Here is a 19,008-nt window from a genome sequence, read left to right on the forward strand (position 1 = left end):
AGCTGGGCCCTGAAGAGAGAGGGACAGCAGGAAGGAGAGCCTCTTATCAGATGTGGCGTGGCAGGCTGCAAGACACGAGGGGAGTATGGACTCCAGCCTTTTCTTAGGGCTCTCGAGTATGAGCAGAAAGCAGCAGGTGCAGTGAGTGGTTCTGGGCCTGGGTCACGTGACCCTGCCATAGGTACAATGCTAGTGACAGAGCACACACCCACCGGTGTGCCAGGCCTCTGCTTCCTGCTGCTCACCAATGGGGATTGTGATGGCCTGTGGCCTGTGGCCTGGCTTTGCCTGGCGATAGGTTCAGTGGACAGGCACAGAGGCCTTTCAGGTGTGGGATGCTCAAGCCGAGAGGCCGGTTATGCCTTGGTGTCTCTGGTGCCTGGTGCCTGGTGCCTGGTGCGCTGGTGGGAAGCCCTCAGACCTGTGAGCGCAGCACCATGCTGAGAACCAACCCCAGGCTGTGAGCAGTGGACCGGTTCTCTCCCAGAGCCCCAGACCTAGCCAGGATGTTTCTCCTTGAGTTCCCTTCTCAGCAGGGGCTGAAGATACTTCTGGGAAGTCTAACCCAGCTGTCCGTTTTGCAGGTACATTCAGTTCCTCAGTGGGCTCCCATCCGGATCAGTGAAAATGAATGCCTCTCCCCTGTTCCTGCATTTCGTCATCCTCCACGGCACCCCCAACTTCGACACAGGTGGAGGTGAGTGTCCTTCATGATATGGCACCTGCAATTGGCTGGCCCAGACTTGGAGCTGGTCCTGGGCCCCTCAGTTTAGATAAGCCTCTGCTTTCCTTCCGAGAGGGCCCAGGGTCTGCTCCTCTGCCTCCCTGGCGATTGACTGTGTCCCCCTTCAGTGGTCAGAGCCCCATGTTTATGTGGTTGGGCCAAGTTATTTAATCAGGGGAGGGACTGGCAGCCAGCAAGGGGGATCAGAAATACCCCTGTGTATATGCACAGTGACTCGGGCAGACAAGCATTTTCTGGGCTGCAGCCCTGGTGGGTCAGCTGTGCAGTTGGCCTTGAGGTCACAAGCTATGGAAGAAGCCCAGTAAGAGAGGCATGAATGTGACCCAGTCTCCCCTGATGCATCTCACGAGCCCGTCTCCTCCTTCTCCTTTAAAATGACCCCACAGGAAAGCACACAGCATGTAGCTGAGGGTGAGGGCCCTGAGCCCTCCTCCCTGTCCCACTTAGATGAGCACAGCACATGACTGGGGATCAGGGCCCTGTCCCCACATCCCCAGTTCCCCAACGGTGCACAGAGCATATGGCCGAGGGTCAGCAGGGCCCTATCCCTCCTCCCTTGTCCCATGCAGGAGCACATGGCACATGGCTGAGGGTCAGGGCCCTGTCCTCTCCTTCCCAATCCTGTGCAGGCACACACAGCACATGGCTGGGATTCAGGACCCTTGCCCCTCCTCGCCAGTCCCATGCAGGTACTTGCTCAGAGGTTTCTATTGTCTCTGAAGTACATCTATACCTTCAGGTCCCCCGGGTCATCATGGCCAGAGTGACCTTGCCAAGCTGCTAGTTGGTTTTGAAGCAGCCTGGCTTCAATTCAGGAGCCTTTGGCACCCTTTGGATAAAGGTCAAACTGTGTTGCTCTGCAGGCTTCTAGGACCAGGTCCGGCCTTTTCCTGCAGCAACCCTGTGGCTCCATGCACTGCCTTCCCAAACCTCAAAGGCCGCAGGTGCAGTCTTCTGGTCTCCTCGTCCCTTTCTGTCTTTCTGATTGCCAAATTCCTGTTCGTTCTGTACCGGTCATGCCTCTACAGACAGTTGTGCCTTTCTTTCAGTGTGCCGGCCCTTTCTGAAGCTCTACCAAGCCATGCAGCCTGTGTACACCTCCGGGATCTAGTGAGTGCTGCTGCTGCTGCTGCTGCTGCTGTGGGATCTGGATGGCTCAGGGAATTGCAGCTGAGCCTCAGGTGCCTGTCTAGTAGGAAGAGGGTGGGAGGGTTCAGGTCAAAGAATGCCAAGAAGCCAAAGAAGAGTCCAGTGGGGAAAACCCTCTTATGGCATGTGCTCCAGCATCATGCCTCAGCCCTCCCTCCTGCCCTGCACAAGTGTCTTTGGGCTGTCATACCAGTTGGCTCCATTAAAGGACACGGGGGCTGGAATTTTGAGGGGAGAGAGGGCCATTTGCTTTTTGGAGTATGGTGGCACCTCGGTTTTCAAGGGGGATTGATTCCAGGAACCCCTTTGATTACCCAAATCCAAGGATGTTCAAGTGTGTTTTATAAAACAGCATTGTCTTGAACTCCTGACCTCAAGTGATCCACCTGTCTTGGCCTCCCAAAGTGCCAGGATTACAGGTGTGAGCCACCGAACCCCTGGCCATCATGGTGAAACCCCGTCTCTACTAAAAATACAGAAATTAGCCAATTGTGGGGTCGTGCACCTGTAAACCCAGCTACTCGAGGTGGAGCCAGGAGAATCACTTGTACCTGGGAGGCAGAGGTTGCAGTGAGCCGAGATCGCACCATTGCACTCCAGGCTAGGGGACAGAGCAAGAATAAAAAAAAAAAAAAAAAGGCCAGGCTTGGTGGCTCACGCCTATAATCCCATCACTTTGGGAGGCCAAGGTGGGTGGATCACGAGGTCAAGAGATTGAGACCATCCTGGCCAACATGGTGAAATCCCATCTCTACTAAAAATACAAAAATTAGCTGGGCGTGGTGGCATGTGCCTGTAGTCCCAGCTACTTGGGAGGCTGAGACAGGAGAATTGCTTGAACCTGAGACACAGAGGTTGCAGTGAGCTGAGATCGTGCCACGGCACTCTAGCCTGGCGACAGAGCGAGATTTTGTCTCAAAAAAAATAAAACAACAACAACAAAAAAAAACTGGCATTGTATTTACATATAACCCATGAGCATTCTCCTGTATACTTTAAATCATCTCTAGATTACATAACAATACCTAATTCAATGTAAAGGCTGTGAAAATAGTTGTTACAATGTATTGTTTTTTAACTTCTATTATTTTTTATGGTTGCATTTTTGTTTTTTATTTATTTCCCACAATATTTTCTATCCCCAGTCAGTTGAGTCCATGAATGTGGAACCCAAGAATAGGGAAGGTTAACTGTGAGCATATTGGAGAGAGTCCTACGATAGGCTCTCACTACTGTGGTTTTTCTTTCTCGCTCCTTTCCATTTTGTTTTTTATTTTTATTTATTTATTTTTTTTGAGACAGCATCTCGCTCTGGCACGATCTCCGCTCACTGCAACCTCCACTTCCCAGATTCAAGCGATTCTCCTGCCTCAGCCTCCTGAGTAGCTGGGATTACAGGCAGCTGCCATCATGCCCAGCTAAATTTTGTATTTTTGTAGAGATGGGGTTTCACTATGTTAGCCAGGCTGGTCTCAAATTCCTGACCTCAAGTGATCCGCCTGCCTTGGCTTCCCAAATTGCTGGGATTACAGGCATGAGCCATGTCCGGCCTCCTTTGCATTTTAAACAAAAGGTAGCCACACATCCCCCAAATTTGTATATATTTCTGAGCTTTCTTTGTCTTTTTGGATGTGGACAGGCATTTTATGAAAAGTCAGTAAAGGTAACAAATCTCACTACTCACAAAGAGCTGTTGTCACATTTCTGGGTTTGCTGTGGGCCCTGTGTGCACTGATGTCACTCTGGAATTGCACCCGCAGTTTGTAACTGAAACTGTGGCTGTGCCTACCCTGGGCCCCTTCGTCTAAGGCTGTATGGTCGTCTCCAAGCTTGGGCCTCTGGAGTTGGACCTTAGTCACTTCTAGTCAGTCACTGACCGTGATGATGCTATGAGGACCCTCCATGGCCTGGGAGCTTTCTTTACCTTTTTAGATTCATTTAGATTCTCAGGAATTAGATTCTGGGCTGATTGGGCATTCTGTGTAATTTCTGAGTTTTTGGTTGTAGGGTTGCTTTTCTCTACATGTATTCTTCCCACGAAATTATGAAGTTGCATAATGATCTGCCTTCTTCTTCATCCCAAAGCAACGTTGGCCCAGAAAACCCCAGCAGGATCTGCATCATCATCGAGCCGGCCCAGCTTCTGAAGGGAGATGTCATGGTGAGTGCCCGCCGTGGCCGCAGATGTGTCTGTGTCCCCACTCTCCCAGTGGTGATGACTTGAAATCATGATTCTGTGTTAAAAAAGTAACCCCCACCCCCCAAAAAAAGTACCCTGTAGGAAGAATGAAAAGTAGCTTTTATCTTAACACTGGGGTCCCCCACCCCCGGGCCGTGGACCTTATCGGTCCGTGGCCTGTTAGGAACTGGGCCTAGTGAGCGAGCAGGACCACCTGAGCCTCCCGTCAGATCAGCGGTGCCATGAGATTCTCATAGGAGTGCGAACCCTATTGTGAACTGTGTGTGCGAGCGATCTAGGTTGCACACTCCTTAGGAGAATGATGATCTGAGGTGGGTAAAAATATTGAGGCGCCGTTAGCATGGAGATGCGGATAATTCAGCCATAGTTTACATCTCAAGTGATGTGGGCGATTGATGAGAAGGCGGTTGAAGTGTCTGGTGAGTAGAGCATGGTTAGGAATAGCCCTGTAATAATTTGAGCAGGCGCCAAGAAGTGAGCAGAACAGTTTGATCCTGAAACCATCCTCCACCAGTCCATGGAAAAATTGTCTTCTGTGAAACCAGTCCCTGGTGCCAAAAAGATTGGTGACCACTGCCTTAAGGCATTTAGTTAACTTTCTGAATAAAACTATTTTAATTAAAGGGACAGAACAAATCTTCATTCTTGATTCTCTTTCATTCCAGAGCCCCTTGAGATATATAACCTGGAAATTAATGTCCTAACTTGGCCACTCACTTCGGAGAACCCCTGTATTCTGACTATAATTTGCATTCTTCACATGATCACAGGCCTCCCAGAGTGTGGGTGCAGAAATAGAATATTTATGTATCATTAATAGCCGAAGTGTGAAATACAGCTGGTGCAATTACAGCTTGATTAATGGTCAAAACAATGATTTCTCCAGATAATTTTGACTCTTGGGTGTGTTGGTTCTTGGAGGAGATTAGCCATTACATCATTACATTTTTGCCTTTTATCTTTCTTGAATACAGACAATTCATACATTTAAAATAATTTTACGAAAGTTTTTTATCTGAAATAAGGTAAGCTTTTAAGGCATATATATGACTTTCAGCATGCACAGAATCATAGAATGTAAAGATTTCATGGCCTTGGAAGACCCACTTCTATAAGGCAGTAGGGTGAATTGAGAATTAGCTTTTCATTGTATTATAAATGCCCTGTACAATGTTTTTGAGGATATTCATTAATTTCCCCGTAACCCCTAGATTTTAAAATCTTAGCTTAGTGGGTGGTGAACTCCCTACCTTGCTGGTCCTGAATTCTTACAAAAATCAAATCAGCGAGGATCAAAAGTGGAGAGGATTGAAGGTGGAGACCGTCTAAACCCATCCATGCCAGCGGGGTCCCTCTGGGGCCTCCAGTTCTGTCCTGTTTCACATGCTCACCACCTAATTGAGGGGTTCTTCAGGCCTGGAAGGCAGATCTGGAACAACAGCCGGGCCCAGCCCTTTTCAAGGCATTGAGTAAGCACTTTATAAACATCTTGCCTCCCATTTCATAGGCAAGAAAGCTGAGGTTTGGGGTGCATCATACGTTTTTATAGACACGTTTCCTTAGCTCTCTGTTCTACTGTCCTAAGGAGGAGGACCTGGGCTGGAAGTCTGTCCTCAGCGGTGCTGTGCTGCAGCGATGGTGCAGCATCCCTGTGGTTGGAAGTGAGAGGGAGGACCAGGAGGGGAGAGAGACATCCGCTCTGGTGTTCTCTCACATCCTGTGGTCCAGAAGGCAGCCCTGGGCTTGTTTCCTAGGAGACTTCACCCTGGAGGCTACTTCTCCCAGGACACTTCCTGGAATTGCTGGACAAAGGGCCTGAGTCTTTATTGAGCACCGGCTATGTTCAGCACTTTACTCCTCCACCCACTCTGGAACTGGGTCCAGTGTTCCAGCTTTAAAGAGGAGGCCGGGCTGGGTGCAGTGGCTCATGCCTGTAATTCCAGCACTTTGGGAGGCTGAGGTGGGTGGATCACGAGGTCAGGAGATCGAGACCATCCTGGCTGACACGGTGAAACCCCATGTCTACTAAAAATACAAAAAATTAGCCGGGCATGGTGGCGCGCGCCTGTAGTCCCAGCTACTCAGGAGGCTGAGGCAGGAGAATGGCATGAACCCAGGAGGCGGAGCTTGCAGTGAGCCAAAATTGCACCACTGCACTCCAGCCTGGGCGACAGAGCGAGACTCCGTCTCAGAAAAAAAAAAAAAAAATAGTAGGCCAAGAGAGGCTGGGGGAGATGCTGGTAGGATTTGCACCCGCCCTCATCTTGTTTGCATAGTGTTCTACCTGCCCTGGGAGGCAGCATCTCAAGGGCGGGTGCTCCCCGAACCAGATCTTCAGTGATGAGTAGTTATGGCCCCATGACCCAGTCCCTTTAAGATGACTCATGGGAGGCAGCTGAACAACTCAGTCATGGAGGGTGACCCTGAGGCTAAGATGTGGCTTCCCCCCTACCCTCCACCAAGAGCATGGGACAGCCCTCTCCCCTGGGCTGTTTATGGGCTGGTAACTGCAGGGTCTTCCTGAGACCAGGCGGATGGGGCAGTCTCCTGGGAAGTGCCTGGCTCCTCTCCTCTCTTCCAGCTACCTCCTCCTCCACCTGCCTCCTCCTCCTCCTTTCTCCCCTTTCTTTTCTCCCACCCCACCTTTACAAATTTCTCTCTCCTCCTCTTGCCCTTCTTCCTTTTCCTCCTCCCTGCTCCCTCCCTCCTTCCTCCTCATTATTTTCTGTGGCCCCTTCTTCCTACTGTCATTCATCCAGTAGTCTTTTTTTTGAATGTTTTGTGCTTTTTGAGTCCCTGTGCTTGGCTCTAGGCCCATGAGTGAAGTTTTTGCCCTAGGGATCCTGTTGGGGACATGGGCTTTCTGGCAGGAGGGAACCTGCTGCTACTGTGTAGCCCACAGAGGCCTTGATGAGACGGGGTGGGAGATGTCACAGGAGGACTCAGATGGAAGTGTCCTGTGAGTTGGCTCCAGGTTGGAAGGGGTGTTATTATACAAACAGAGATGCAGCATCCCAGTCTTGAGGCACCCACAGAGGCTGATGCTGTTGTTAGGATGTCTGTCTTGCAAGGAAAGTCGTTGTCTTGGAAGGTTGAAACGAGATTTTGTAGGGCTTACATATTTGCATATTTTGTTTTGGGAAATGTTAGACCTCTGCCCAGTGAAGACCATACTTAGGGTTTGTGAGGATTAAATGTACTCAGTCGCATAAGTCTCCCAGGACAGCACCTGGCGGAGGATGAAACGGCATCGATGTGACCCTGCGGCATCACCAGGTCACTTTCCTCTATCAGACCAGACTGTGGCTTAGTCTTTGGGGCAGCCACTGCCTCTTCCCTCTGGAAGAACCCCCAGCACCCCACCCACCCCACAGGCCCTCTCCCTATGGTGCTGCGTCCTATCCTGTCCCACCCTGTAGTGGGCACCGCAGTCCAAGCGTGTGGTCTGAGTAGACATTACATGCATCTCTGTTGTAGCAGTTGGAATGAGGCTTTGCGTGGGTGGCATGGGTGGGACTTGGAAGGTGTGTGGTGGAGGTGTGGGTTTGGCACTTGATAACTGAGGCAGGCCCAGGAACAGGGTGGGGCGGGGTGGAGAGGGGCCGTGAGTGGGTGAAGGAGGCAGTGGCCTCCTTTCCTCAGCGTCCCACCTGCAGCCCTTGGGAGTCTTCCCACTGGCCTCCAGGCCACCATGGGCTGGCGTTCTCCAGCCTGACATCTCCTCCTGGTCCTCTACCTGTTGCTGGCTCTAACCTGCTTGGCATTCAGACTGTGTGTCCCTCAGGCCACTAGAACCCGCCAGCCGCCTCATGCTGCCCCAGCTGATCCCGCCATTCTGTCCCCAAGCCCTGCTGATCCAGCACTGTCCACCCACCCTGGCCCTGATCGCTCAACTCAGGCTTCACCGTTTGGTCTCAGCTTAAACAGCAGAGGTGATTCTCCCACAGTCCTGGAGGCTGGGAGCCTGAGATCCAGGTGTGGGCAGGGTGGTTTCTCCTGAGGCCTCTCTCCTTGACCTGGAGGTGGCTGTCTTCTCCCTGTGTCCTCACCTGGGCTTCCCTCTGTGTGTCTATGTCCTCATCTCTTCTTCTTACAAGGACACCAGTTATCATTCATTCGGGCCCAGCCTAACGACCTCATGTTAATTTACCTTTGTGAAGACCCCATCTCCAAACACAGCCCTATGCTGAAGTGCTGAGACCTTCAACCTATGGATTTTAGAGGGACACCATTCAGCCTGTGACAACTCTGTTTATTAAATAAACCTCTCTTAGAAAGTTTAGTAAGATTACTAGTGCAGTCAGGTGCCATTGACAGCCCGGTCCATGTGGCTGTGGTTTGTCAACAGCCTTTATCCTGAGCACGTTCAGCGTGCGGCCTGCATGAGAGGATGTGGTGGACATGAGAGTGGGCAGTGCAGGGCTCCTGCTCCCAGGAGTCTGGGTCCCCCAGGGAGATGAGCATGCAGATAGCTAGGGCAGGTGGAACTGAGCATGACAGAAGGTGTGAAGTGGCAAGAACTGAAGGTTAGGTGGGAGAGACGATTTCCAGCGTGTCAGAGAAGGCGTGGCTTCACAGCAGAGCTCACATCTGTGGTCGACCTGGAGAGTAGAAGCCCAGGGTGTCACTGCCAGCGCTCCCATCAGAGTCGGGAGTGCATCTTTTGCCAAAGCCCAGAAATCTCAGTGCTGTTGACTCCCTCTGAAAACGATCTAAGGGAACAACACAGGAAGAAAAAAATGTGGTTGCACGTTTCTCATTATTGGCAAAGCATCCCTAGAGAGGAGCGGGAGCCATCCTCTCCTCCTGTTCACGCTTCTTCTGGGTGTTCTGAGGGTGTGCAGTGCAGGAGTAGCGCCGGATTCATCCTCTCTAGCCTCTTCCCACCTTCCAGTGACCCACTCTGCCATGCTCAGCACAGGATGCCCACGCCGCCTTCACTTTGCCCTTCAGTTTTTCCCTGTGACTGCTTGACGTGCCCTGCTGCAGATTCACTGAGCACACCTTAAGTTGAGAAGGCTGCAGTGGGGGAAGAAGTTACAGGGCCTTTTCTGTGTAAAGTTCAGATATGCAGGTGGTTTTATTTCTTTTGGCAACAGTCATGGCTTGGAGAGGATCCTAAGGAGCAGAAAGCATGTGCATAGATTTACACCCTGAAGACTGCAGATGTCTTGGTGCTCTCAGTCTGGGTGTTTTCTGAGGCTGTCTGTGTACTTTTGAAGGCGGAAAGTGGCTTCCCAGGCGGGCTAGCCATCCTTCATCCTCCTCCTTCGAAAGGCCTCTTGTCCTCTTTGAGTTTTCCCCTCCGTGGTTCTGGTGTCTGCCTTGCCTGCAGGGACATCTGGCTGGCTTTCCTCATGAGGGCCTCTGCACTGGGACTTACTGGCAAAGATCACAGTCATCAAGTTCACAGAGAAGGAAGGGCCAGAGTCAAGTCTAACTGCAGAAAGTGACTTGGGAAAACAGAGCCCCACTTGCCACTCCCTGGACTCAGTTACTAGCAGGTGGAGCTGCTGCAGGCAACAGCAAAGCTGACCGTGACTCGCCGTCTGCCTTCGCCTCCACACAGCCAGCCCATCCCTGCTCAGCCCCTCCCAGTTGCACACCTGACCCGTCCCATCTTTGCAACGTGCTTTTCGCCAAAAGTCAGATTCTTAAGCCTGCTCCTTTCAAAAGGGCAGAACCTCAAGAGGTTTAGTAAATATGGCATTGTCGGGCAGTGCCATGGAGAGGGCAGCCGAGGCCTTGTGTAACCCTGTTCAGGAATTCATGCGGGCCCATCAGGAGTCTGGCAGGGCTCCAGGGGCCTGATCCGGCTTGCTCCCTCCCTGATCTCGGCTCTCAGGTCCAGAGTTTGTAAACACATGCTTCGTCTTGCTCCCCCTGCTTGGGCAAATCCACGGCCACTTGAATTTTGTGTTCATGGTTGCTGGCTCTAGAACCTTGCTCCGGTGACCTGACTTGTAAACAAAGGTGTTGCCTGCTCAAGAAGTTTTCACAAACAAACAGTGCTGTTGCTGGTTGTTTCTTACCAAGGGCACTTACATAAGGCCAGGGAAAATGAAAGTGTTCTCCTGAGACTCTGCCCCAGGAGAGGTTTCTACAGATCTCTGTTGGACACATCACAGCATTATTTTGTGATTGTCTTTTCCTCTCGCTTTTAGACTGGGCTGCGTCTTAATCCATGCTGTCGTCTCAGCATAGTGGACTTGGTTGTGTTTTCACTTGCAGCCAGTATTTACCCACCTTTCAATTGCTTTAGGTCATGAATTACAATATTGCGAACATCTGAAATCATTTTCGGCTCCAAGCGAAGAAATCATGGTTTAGTTTTGGCCCTGCCTGACTTAAGTCTTTGACCTATGGGGCTTAGCTATCTAACTTTCTACCCTCCAAATATGTGGTTGTAACTCATTCTCTGAGTTCACAGATTCCTTGAGGCCTACGTAGACAGTTGCCTGGGCCACCAGTGGAGTGTTGAGTGAGATTGCTACTCTTTTCTGTTAGGGATGCTTTGAGGGTTCTGCTCTTTTGCTTAGTAAATTTAGGGGAAGCAGATCTGAATAGGAGCTGCCCAGCAACGACTGGCATTGGGGGAGTATAGGAACCTGAGGGCTGACTTCTGAATTGGGGACTGGCATTCCTGGGGCTGATACCTTAAGCCTTGACCCTCTTGGTACAAGGTGCTTTTTCTCTTGTTGATGGAGAGTTTGAAATAAAAATACACTTATGTGGCCTAAAGTTAAGCAAGTCATCAGCGTCTTTAAACACTGGATTGATGGATAACTTCTTTGAGAATTCCACGTGTCTGCCTTCGACTTGGTGTACTCCAGGAGCAAATGAGGTCAAGGCAGGGCTCTGTTCCTGGTCACCAGCAACTTGTCCAGTCCAGTCAAGGGCACAGGCATATTTTTATTTTTATTTTTATTTTTTGAGACGGAGTCTCGCTCTGTCGCCCAGGCTGGAGTGCAGTGGTGCAATCTTGGCTCACTGCAAGCTCCACCTCCCGGGTTCATGCCATTCTTCTGCCTCAGCCTCCCGAGTAGCTGGGACTACAGGTGAATTTTTGCGATGGTTTCTGAATTGCCTCATCAGACTAAAAGAAAGCAAGAGTGCTTACAGGCCTTCCCACTGAGATCATCATTCACCCTATATGTTTTTGAGTACCAAGTGCCCTCTCTCTAGAAGCTTATGCCCTTTAAATAATATATTCATATAAATATAGCATATCATTATTGGATTTATGAATTATATTAATATGTAGTGCTAATTTAATCTTTATAACAACATAGCCAGGTCAATATCATAATACTCATTTTGCAGTCAGAGAATTTAAAGTCTAAAGAGGCTACAACTTTCTGAAGATCTGAGTGCTCCCAGTGATTTGTGATGTTGGCATCACACCCACGTACTTTTGTGGTTGGCTCTATGATAGCATGGTGACAGGCCATGCGCAGCCTTTGTTGCAGTGCTTGCTATTTCTTATTTCGTTTTTCTATGCTACAAAATTGTGACTGCACATCTTTGAGTTATTATTTTAAATGCAGATATTCTAAAATCTGAAGGCAAAGGATCAACATATTCTAGAAACACTCTGGGGAGACCCACGTAAATAAAGTTAAAGCCGGAGGGATGAAGAGAAAATTATAGACTTGAATCATTCTAATCTTTACGAAATGTTTGCATTACTATTATATCTTAAAGGGAGGCATTTGGGGGCCCTCGTACCAAGTACCATGTTGATTGTTCTTTCTGTTAAGTATTACAAGCATAATTCTGAGCTCTTGCCATCGGTCCTAAAAAGATTTGTTGGTGTAGATAACGCATAATTATTGCACACTATGGAGGGCTCCTGGTTGGTGAGTGGATTTTGTCTCAAGATCTGACCTGCTGTGTTGATGGTGGTTGCTGGGAGCCCCGAGTTAGGGAAAATCCTGTGATTTTCCGTGTCTTTCAGAAGAAGCTGGAGTCAGTTCATGATTTGGTCAGGGGGACTGGAGGGGGTGGTATTTACCTCCCTTAATCAAGAGGAAAGAGATTTAATATGAAACAGGGAGTGTGTATGATGAGGCCGTTAGGATCTCAAGCCAGCAAACAAAGTTAGCATTAAAATACACAGAGAAACCCCTGAAGGGAGGGCCACATGATTTCAGGCAGCAGTTGTTCTCTGCCAGTGGGATAGACCGCTGTTTCTTTCACTGTGGAGCCTTAGGAGTATTTGAAAGCTTGTGCTGTGAAAAATAGGAATCTTACAGGAGAATCATATGGGGCCTGGAGAGGAACCTGTTTGGGACAGGCCGATTCCCATCTCCTGCCGCTCTGTACCTCCTGGGCACCATGGCCTGCCTTCTCCTCCCTTCTGGTATGTGGAGGGAGCTGGGATTGCTGCGGGAGGTGCAGTGTGTTTGTGTGTAGCTGCTATGAGGAGCAGTGGGGGGACCTGGGGGAGCATCCTGGATTCCTGAAGAGGGAGGGCAGGACCTGGCCTGGAAGGAGGCCCTGCGCTGGGCGGGGCAGTACTGATGGGAGGGGCACAGTGAGCTGCGGTTGGGGAGATTCTACTGTGCCCCTTATGCGGCCTGTACTGGAGCCCACAGCTCCCTCTGTTTTCACCCAGGACACTCCCTGCCTGCCAGGACCGAGCCCACAGCTGCCTCCTGAGGAATTTCCTGACTCCTGTGGGCAGATGTTGGTGCCCATGTCAGCACAGGCTGCGTGAGCTATCAGCTGACATCGTGTTGTTGTTTTTATTTTTTTAAATCTCTGGTTCCCTTAAATATTTATAAAATTTGAGAGCAAGACTGGCTTGAATTGGGGCCTCTCTTTTCCTTTTCCCTTCCCTAACCACTTTTCACTCCCCGTTTGCAAGGCACCAGTGGGAAGAAGGCAGACAGGGAGAGGTGGGTGCTATCATCTCTAGCAGTGGGGACGCATGTGTGGATTTACCCTTGGCCAGAAGGACCTCCCTCTGGGGATCTCTACAATATGCCCCAGGTTGAAGCATTTGAGGGGTGGTCAGTGTACTGAGTGTGGGGCATGTGGAGCTCAAAGGAGGGACCCAGATACTCTCAGAACATCCTGGAAGGATCCCTGCAAGGGCAGCCTTTGATTGAGTCTTGCTGAGAAGTCAGACAGTCTCAGACAGAGGTGGTAGATTTGTGGCCAACGTGCCATTGGCTGTTGGAAAGCAAATTGAGGCAACATTTCTTCACAATGCCAGTTCTCTCTACTTGCAAACACCCTGGATCCTGGGCCCCTGGAGGCCAGGCCTGAGTCTGAGCCCCATGTTTACGGCACCCCTGGCCAGCGCCAGGCCGTACAAGGGAGACCCAGTCATGTTTGTCAACAGGGAACATCCTTCTACGGTCTTAATTATATTTTTTGGTTTCTTTACCCGTCCCTTTCCTTGTAGATAGCACAAGGGTAAACATCTTCTGGGTCTGCCTGGAGTCACAGCTCCCTGCCTCCTTGGCTGGGCTTCTGGGTCTTTTGTTCCTCTGGTGGACGTTCATCTGGTTAGGGAAGACAGAGCCCTCCCTGCCACGTTCTCCTGCGTGCTGGTCTGGATCATATCTGCTGCGGTGGCTTCTCATTTACTGTTGTGAGGCATGTGATATTTTAAAGCCATCTCTCTCCAAGAAAAGTCTCTTTTACGGGAACGTGGCTGTCTCTGCTAGTCACTACCCCTCAGCCTCGGGGTGGGGAAGGTGCCCGCCTGTGCACGGTTTGGTCTGAGAGCAGAATCTAGCCTGTCCAGGGCCTTCGACCTTCTGGGGATTTGGGAAAGTGCCACTACCTGGTGGTCCTGCCCCTGATCTCTGAGTGAGGGGTGTCCCTGTCCCTGCAGCTCTCCCAGCTGTGGCCTGAGAACCCTCCCAATGATGCCAGTGCTGCGCATGGTCACAAGAAGCAGGGGGGCCCCAGTTATAAAGGCAGGTCGGGACACTCAGGCGCCTGCTCTGCCCACCGTTCCCCACATGCCAGGCATCTGCAAGGAGGGGCTCTACCCTTTGGCTCATTGGCACAATCATTTAGGGTACTTGAGCTGCACCCTGGGGACCTCATGAACCCTAGCTTGAGTTCAAATCACATCAGGGTGATTCTGAACACTTGTCTCACACGACCCCTGACAGGACCTCTGGACAGTCAGGCATGGGAAGCTAAATGCCAACACCCTCTCTGTCTCCCTCTCTCCCTTCCTCCTTCTTTGTGTCTCTGTCTCTAAATTACAGCATGCACATAATCATTTAGGATAGTACACACAGTAATGACCAGCTGCTTCTTTTTGGAAAACAAAAAGCTTTAAGTTGCAACATGGAGCGTTGAGATCAAAGAAAAGCTATCACAATCAGTTGTTAAAGTCTAGAAAAAAGAGACCATGGAATTCCATTTTTCAGATGTGTTCCAAAACAGGGCACATTCACGTGGTCTGAAAGGGTTTAGGTGTGGCCTCTCTGAGGACTAGCGATAGTGGTGTTCAGAGCTGTGGTTCCACAGGAGCAGCACAGGGAACACATTGAAGCCTCCAGTGGAGCCCCGCACCCAGCAGCAGCAGTGTGGTGCCTCTGCCTGCACCCCAGCTGTCTGCAGGCGCCTGTCCCCCAGGGCTGAAGTTCCACTCCAAAGCGTGAACTCCCAGCCAGAGTCCAGAGAGGAAGCCCTGATGTGCTGGCCTCCGCAGAGTGTGTTCCTTGCCGGGAGCATGTGTCCCCGCTGCAGCTGCTTTGTTTTGTTTTGTCTCTCTAACCCAGGTGAAATGCTACCACAAGAAATACCGCTCGGCCACCCGTGATGTCATTTTCCACCTGCAGTTTCACACTGGGGCTGTGCAGGGCTACGGGCTGGTGTTTGGGAAGGAGGATCTGGACAATGCCAGCAAAGGTGAGGCGCGGAGCTGGCAGCCCTGTGCTGGTGGGCAGCTGTGGTTGAATCTCCTTGGTTGATTCTTTCACTATCCTCTCTACCCGCTTTCCGAAATTCAGCCTACTGACAAAATTGTTCCCAAATCAGGAGAAAGTGATCACTGATCTTTGGGGGGAAAAAATTATGGATAACCAATGAAACTGCCTATACTTTCTGTATCATGGGGCGTCTTTATTGCAGATTTGCGAGTGGTGCTGCACTGGTTGGAATAAAGGACAAAGTCAGTCCATCCTTTTCCAGTTAATCATCTCCACAAATGTGTTAAAACACATTGTTTTTTTTCAGATGACCGTTTTCCTGACTATGGGAAGGTTGAATTAGTCTTCTCTGCCACGCCTGAGAAGATTCAAGGTGTGTAGCTTGGTGGAATACGGGGAGGTCCTTGTTGACACTGGTGAAAGGTGCATGATGGCTACACTGGGGCTGTAGTACTAGTCTCCTGCCTTTGTGCATATTTGGAGATTTCTGTGATTAATTTTATTTAAATTCAGGATATTGGATAGTGGAACAAGAAGGCCCACTTGTGTCAGTAAGCCCCAGAAGTGGCGTGACTTGCTCACAGCCACTCAGCCAGGAGAGCCTTGGGCATGACTGGCCGTTCTTGTAGGAGTAAGGTGGTATTGCATTGTGGTTTTAATTTGCATTTCCCTGGTGGTTAGTGATGTTTAGCATTTTTTCGTGTGTTTTGTTGGTCATTTGTATATCTTTTGAAAAATGTCTGTTCATATCATTTGCCCACTTTTTGATGAGATTATTTATTTTTGTTGAGGATTTGTTCGAGTTCCTTGCAGATTTTGGATATTAGCTCTTTGTCAGATGCATAGTTTGCAAATATTCTCTCTCACTCCGTGGGTTCTGTTTACTCTGATGATTATTTCTTTTGTGGTACAGAAGATTTTTAGTTTAATTAGGTCCCATTTACTTATTTTTGTTCTGTTGCATTTGCTTTTGGGGTCTTAGTCATGGATTATTTGCCTAAGCAAATGCCCAGAAGAGTTTTTCCTAGGTTGTCTTCTAGACTTTTTATGGTTTCAGGTCTTAGATTTAAATCTTGGATCCATCTTGAGTTGATTTTTATAATATAAGGTGAGAAATGGGGATCCAGTCTTATTCTTCTACATGTGGCTAGCCAGTTTTCCCAGCACCGTTTGTTAAATAGGGTATTCTTTCCCCAGTTTATGTTTTTGTATGCTTTGTTGAAGATCAATCGGTTGTAGTCAGTTGTATTTCTGGATTCTCTATTCTGTTCCATTGATCTGTGTGTCTACTTTTATACCATGATGTTTTGGTAACTATAGCCTTTTAGTATAGTTTGAAATCCAATAATATGATGCCTCCAGATTTTTGTTTTGTTTTGTTTTTAGGATTGCTTTGGCCATTTGGGCCCCTTTTTGGTTCCATATGAATTTTAGGATTTTTTTTTTCTAGTTTTGTGAAAAGTGATGTTAGTATTTTGATAGGAATTGCATTGAATCTGTAGATTGCTTTGGACAGTATGGTCATTTTCAGTATATTGATCCTTCCAATCCATGAGCATGGGATGTGTTTCCACTTGTTTGTGCCATTTCTGATTTCTTTCAGCAGTGTTTTGTAGTTCTCCTTGTATGGATCTTTCACCTTTTGATTAAGTATATTTCTAGTTTTTTTTTTTTTAGCTGTCTTAAATAGAATTGAGTTCTTAATTTGATTGTCAGTTTGGTCATTGTTGGTGTATAGCAGTGCTACTGATATGTGTACATTGATTTTGAAACCTGATACTTTACTGAATTCGTTTATAAAATCTAGAAGTCTTTTGGAGGAGTCTTTAGTGTTTTCTAGGTATATGATCATATCATTGGCAAATAGCAACAGTTTTAATTCCTCTTTTCCAATTTAGGTGCGCTTTATTTCTTTCTCTTAGCTGATTGCTCTGGCAGTACTATTCCAGTACTATGTTGAATAGAAGTGGTGAAAGTAGGCATCCTTGTCTTGTTCCACTTCTCAGGGGGAATGCTTTCCACCTTTCCCCATTCAGCATGACATTGGCTGTGGGTTTGTCATACATGGCTTTTATTATTTTGAGGTAAGTCCCTTCTCTGCCTAGTTTGTTGAGTGTTTTTATCATAAAGGGATGCTAGATTTTATCGAATGCCTTTTTCGCATCTACTGAAATGACATATGGTTTTTGTTTTTAATTCTGTTTGTATGGTGTATCACATTTATTGACTTCTATATGTTAAATCATCCCTGCTTTCCTGGGATGAAATCCACTTGATCATGGTGTATTATCTTTTTAATGTGCTGTTAGATTCAGTTAGCTAGTATTTTGTTGAAGATTTTTGCATCTATGTTCATCAGGGATATTTGTCTGTGATTTCTTTTTGTGTTTGTGTGTGTGTTTTATATTCTTTCCCAGTTTTGGTATCAGGCTGATACTGGCTTCATAGAATGAGTTAGTTAGGGACAATTCCTCTTTCTCAGTCTTTGGAATTGTTCAGTAGGGTTGGCACCAATTCTTCTTTGAATGGATGGTAGAATTCAGCTGTGAACCCATCTGGCCCTGGGCTCTTTTTTATTGGCATTAAAAAAAATTATTGATTCATTTTCACTGCTTGTTACTAGTCTGTTCAGGGTTTCCGTTTCTTCCTGATTTAATCGAGGAGGGTTGTCTGTGTCCAGGAATTGACCAATTTTCTCTCAGTTTTCTAGTTCATATACATAAAGGTGTTCATAGTAGTCTTGAATGATCTTTTGTGCTGGTTGTAATGTTTCAAGTTTTATTTCTAATTGAATTTATTTGAATCTTCTCTCTTCTTGGTTAATCTAGCTAATGGTCTATCAATTTTGTTTATCTTTTAAAAATACCAGCTTTTTGTTTCATTGATCTTTTGTATTTTGTTTGAATTTCATTTAGTTCTGCACTGATTTTTGTTTTTTATTTTCTTCTACTAGCTTTGTGTTTAGTTTATTCTTACTTCTCTAGTTCCTTGAGGTTTGACGTTAGGTTGTCAATATGTAATCTTTCAGACTTTTTGATGTAGGCATTTAGTGCTATAAACTTTTCTCTTAGCACTGGCTTTGCTGTATCCCAGAGGTTTTGATAACTTGTGTCACTATTATCATTCATTTCAAGGAATTTTTAAATTTCCATCATGATTTCTTCATTAAGTAACCAGCATTTTAAAAAGAGAATTAGAAGTATAGTAGGCTGCAAGTATTATGTGCAAAACAAATTTTTTCCCTAAAAAATATATTTCAAAAGAAACCAGTCCCTTTATCATCAAGGTGAATTGTCCAGATCCATCACCAAGATCCACATCCATGGGAGTTTTGTTTCCCTTTTTAATAGCTATGTAAATAATCATGCTTTTTCTATGTTCATTGTCATAGATTTAGGCAAAAACCTTTAAATATATGGCTTGTGTGTTAAAAATCCCCTTGGTGTTCCTAAAAAGACTTGAAGGGAGGAGTGTGGATCTGAGAGCCTGGAGCCTGGATTCAAATCTGTGGGCTCTGAGGCTCAGAGACAGCTTATCGGGCCTCTGTGTCCTCATCAGTGAGGTGGTCTGAAGACTCCTGTTTTGCAGAAGTGTCCAAGCCTGGGACACAGTGGGCAAAAAATCAGTGCTTACTTATCCCTTTCCCCTCGTGGTTTTAACTATGGTTCTATCTGTGGAAAATCCTCCACAGTCTCTGATTAGTGTCATGGCTCCTGGCAGGAGGGTGGAGGATGGAGTGGCTTCTCTCTCCTGCTCAAGTCAGGCTGCTCACCTGTCCTTATGGTGGAGTCCGGTGGATGGAGGTGATGGGTTTCACTGGGACTAATGTTGCTGCCTGTGCCCTGTGCAGGGTCCGAACACTTGTACAACGACCACAGTGTGATTGTGGACTACAACACAACAGACCCACTGATATGCTGGGACTCGTACGAGAACCTCAGTGCAGATGGAGAAGGTGCGTGTGGTCATCTTGTGTGCAGTTATGGAGGTTAAGGGTGCAGGGAAGACAGCCC

General features: G+C 48.0%; 1 protein-coding gene across 1 annotated transcript in view; it reads left to right on the forward strand.

Annotated features, from left to right (window-relative positions):
- The window catches only part of LOC129051055 (tensin-3-like), a 158,942-nt gene that overhangs the window by 131,491 nt on the left and 8,443 nt on the right, over positions 1–19,008 (forward strand). The window contains exons 10-15 of the mRNA XM_063718540.1: positions 585–697; positions 1,795–1,855; positions 3,980–4,055; positions 14,846–14,975; positions 15,303–15,368; positions 18,846–18,950. Coding sequence (XP_063574610.1) covers positions 585–697; positions 1,795–1,855; positions 3,980–4,055; positions 14,846–14,975; positions 15,303–15,368; positions 18,846–18,950 — 551 coding nt within the window. The remainder of the gene's footprint in view (positions 1–584; positions 698–1,794; positions 1,856–3,979; positions 4,056–14,845; positions 14,976–15,302; positions 15,369–18,845; positions 18,951–19,008) is intronic.

The sequence above is a fragment of the Pongo abelii genome, chromosome 19, assembly GCF_028885655.2.
Source record: "Pongo abelii isolate AG06213 chromosome 19, NHGRI_mPonAbe1-v2.0_pri, whole genome shotgun sequence".
NCBI lineage: Eukaryota > Metazoa > Chordata > Mammalia > Primates > Hominidae > Pongo > Pongo abelii.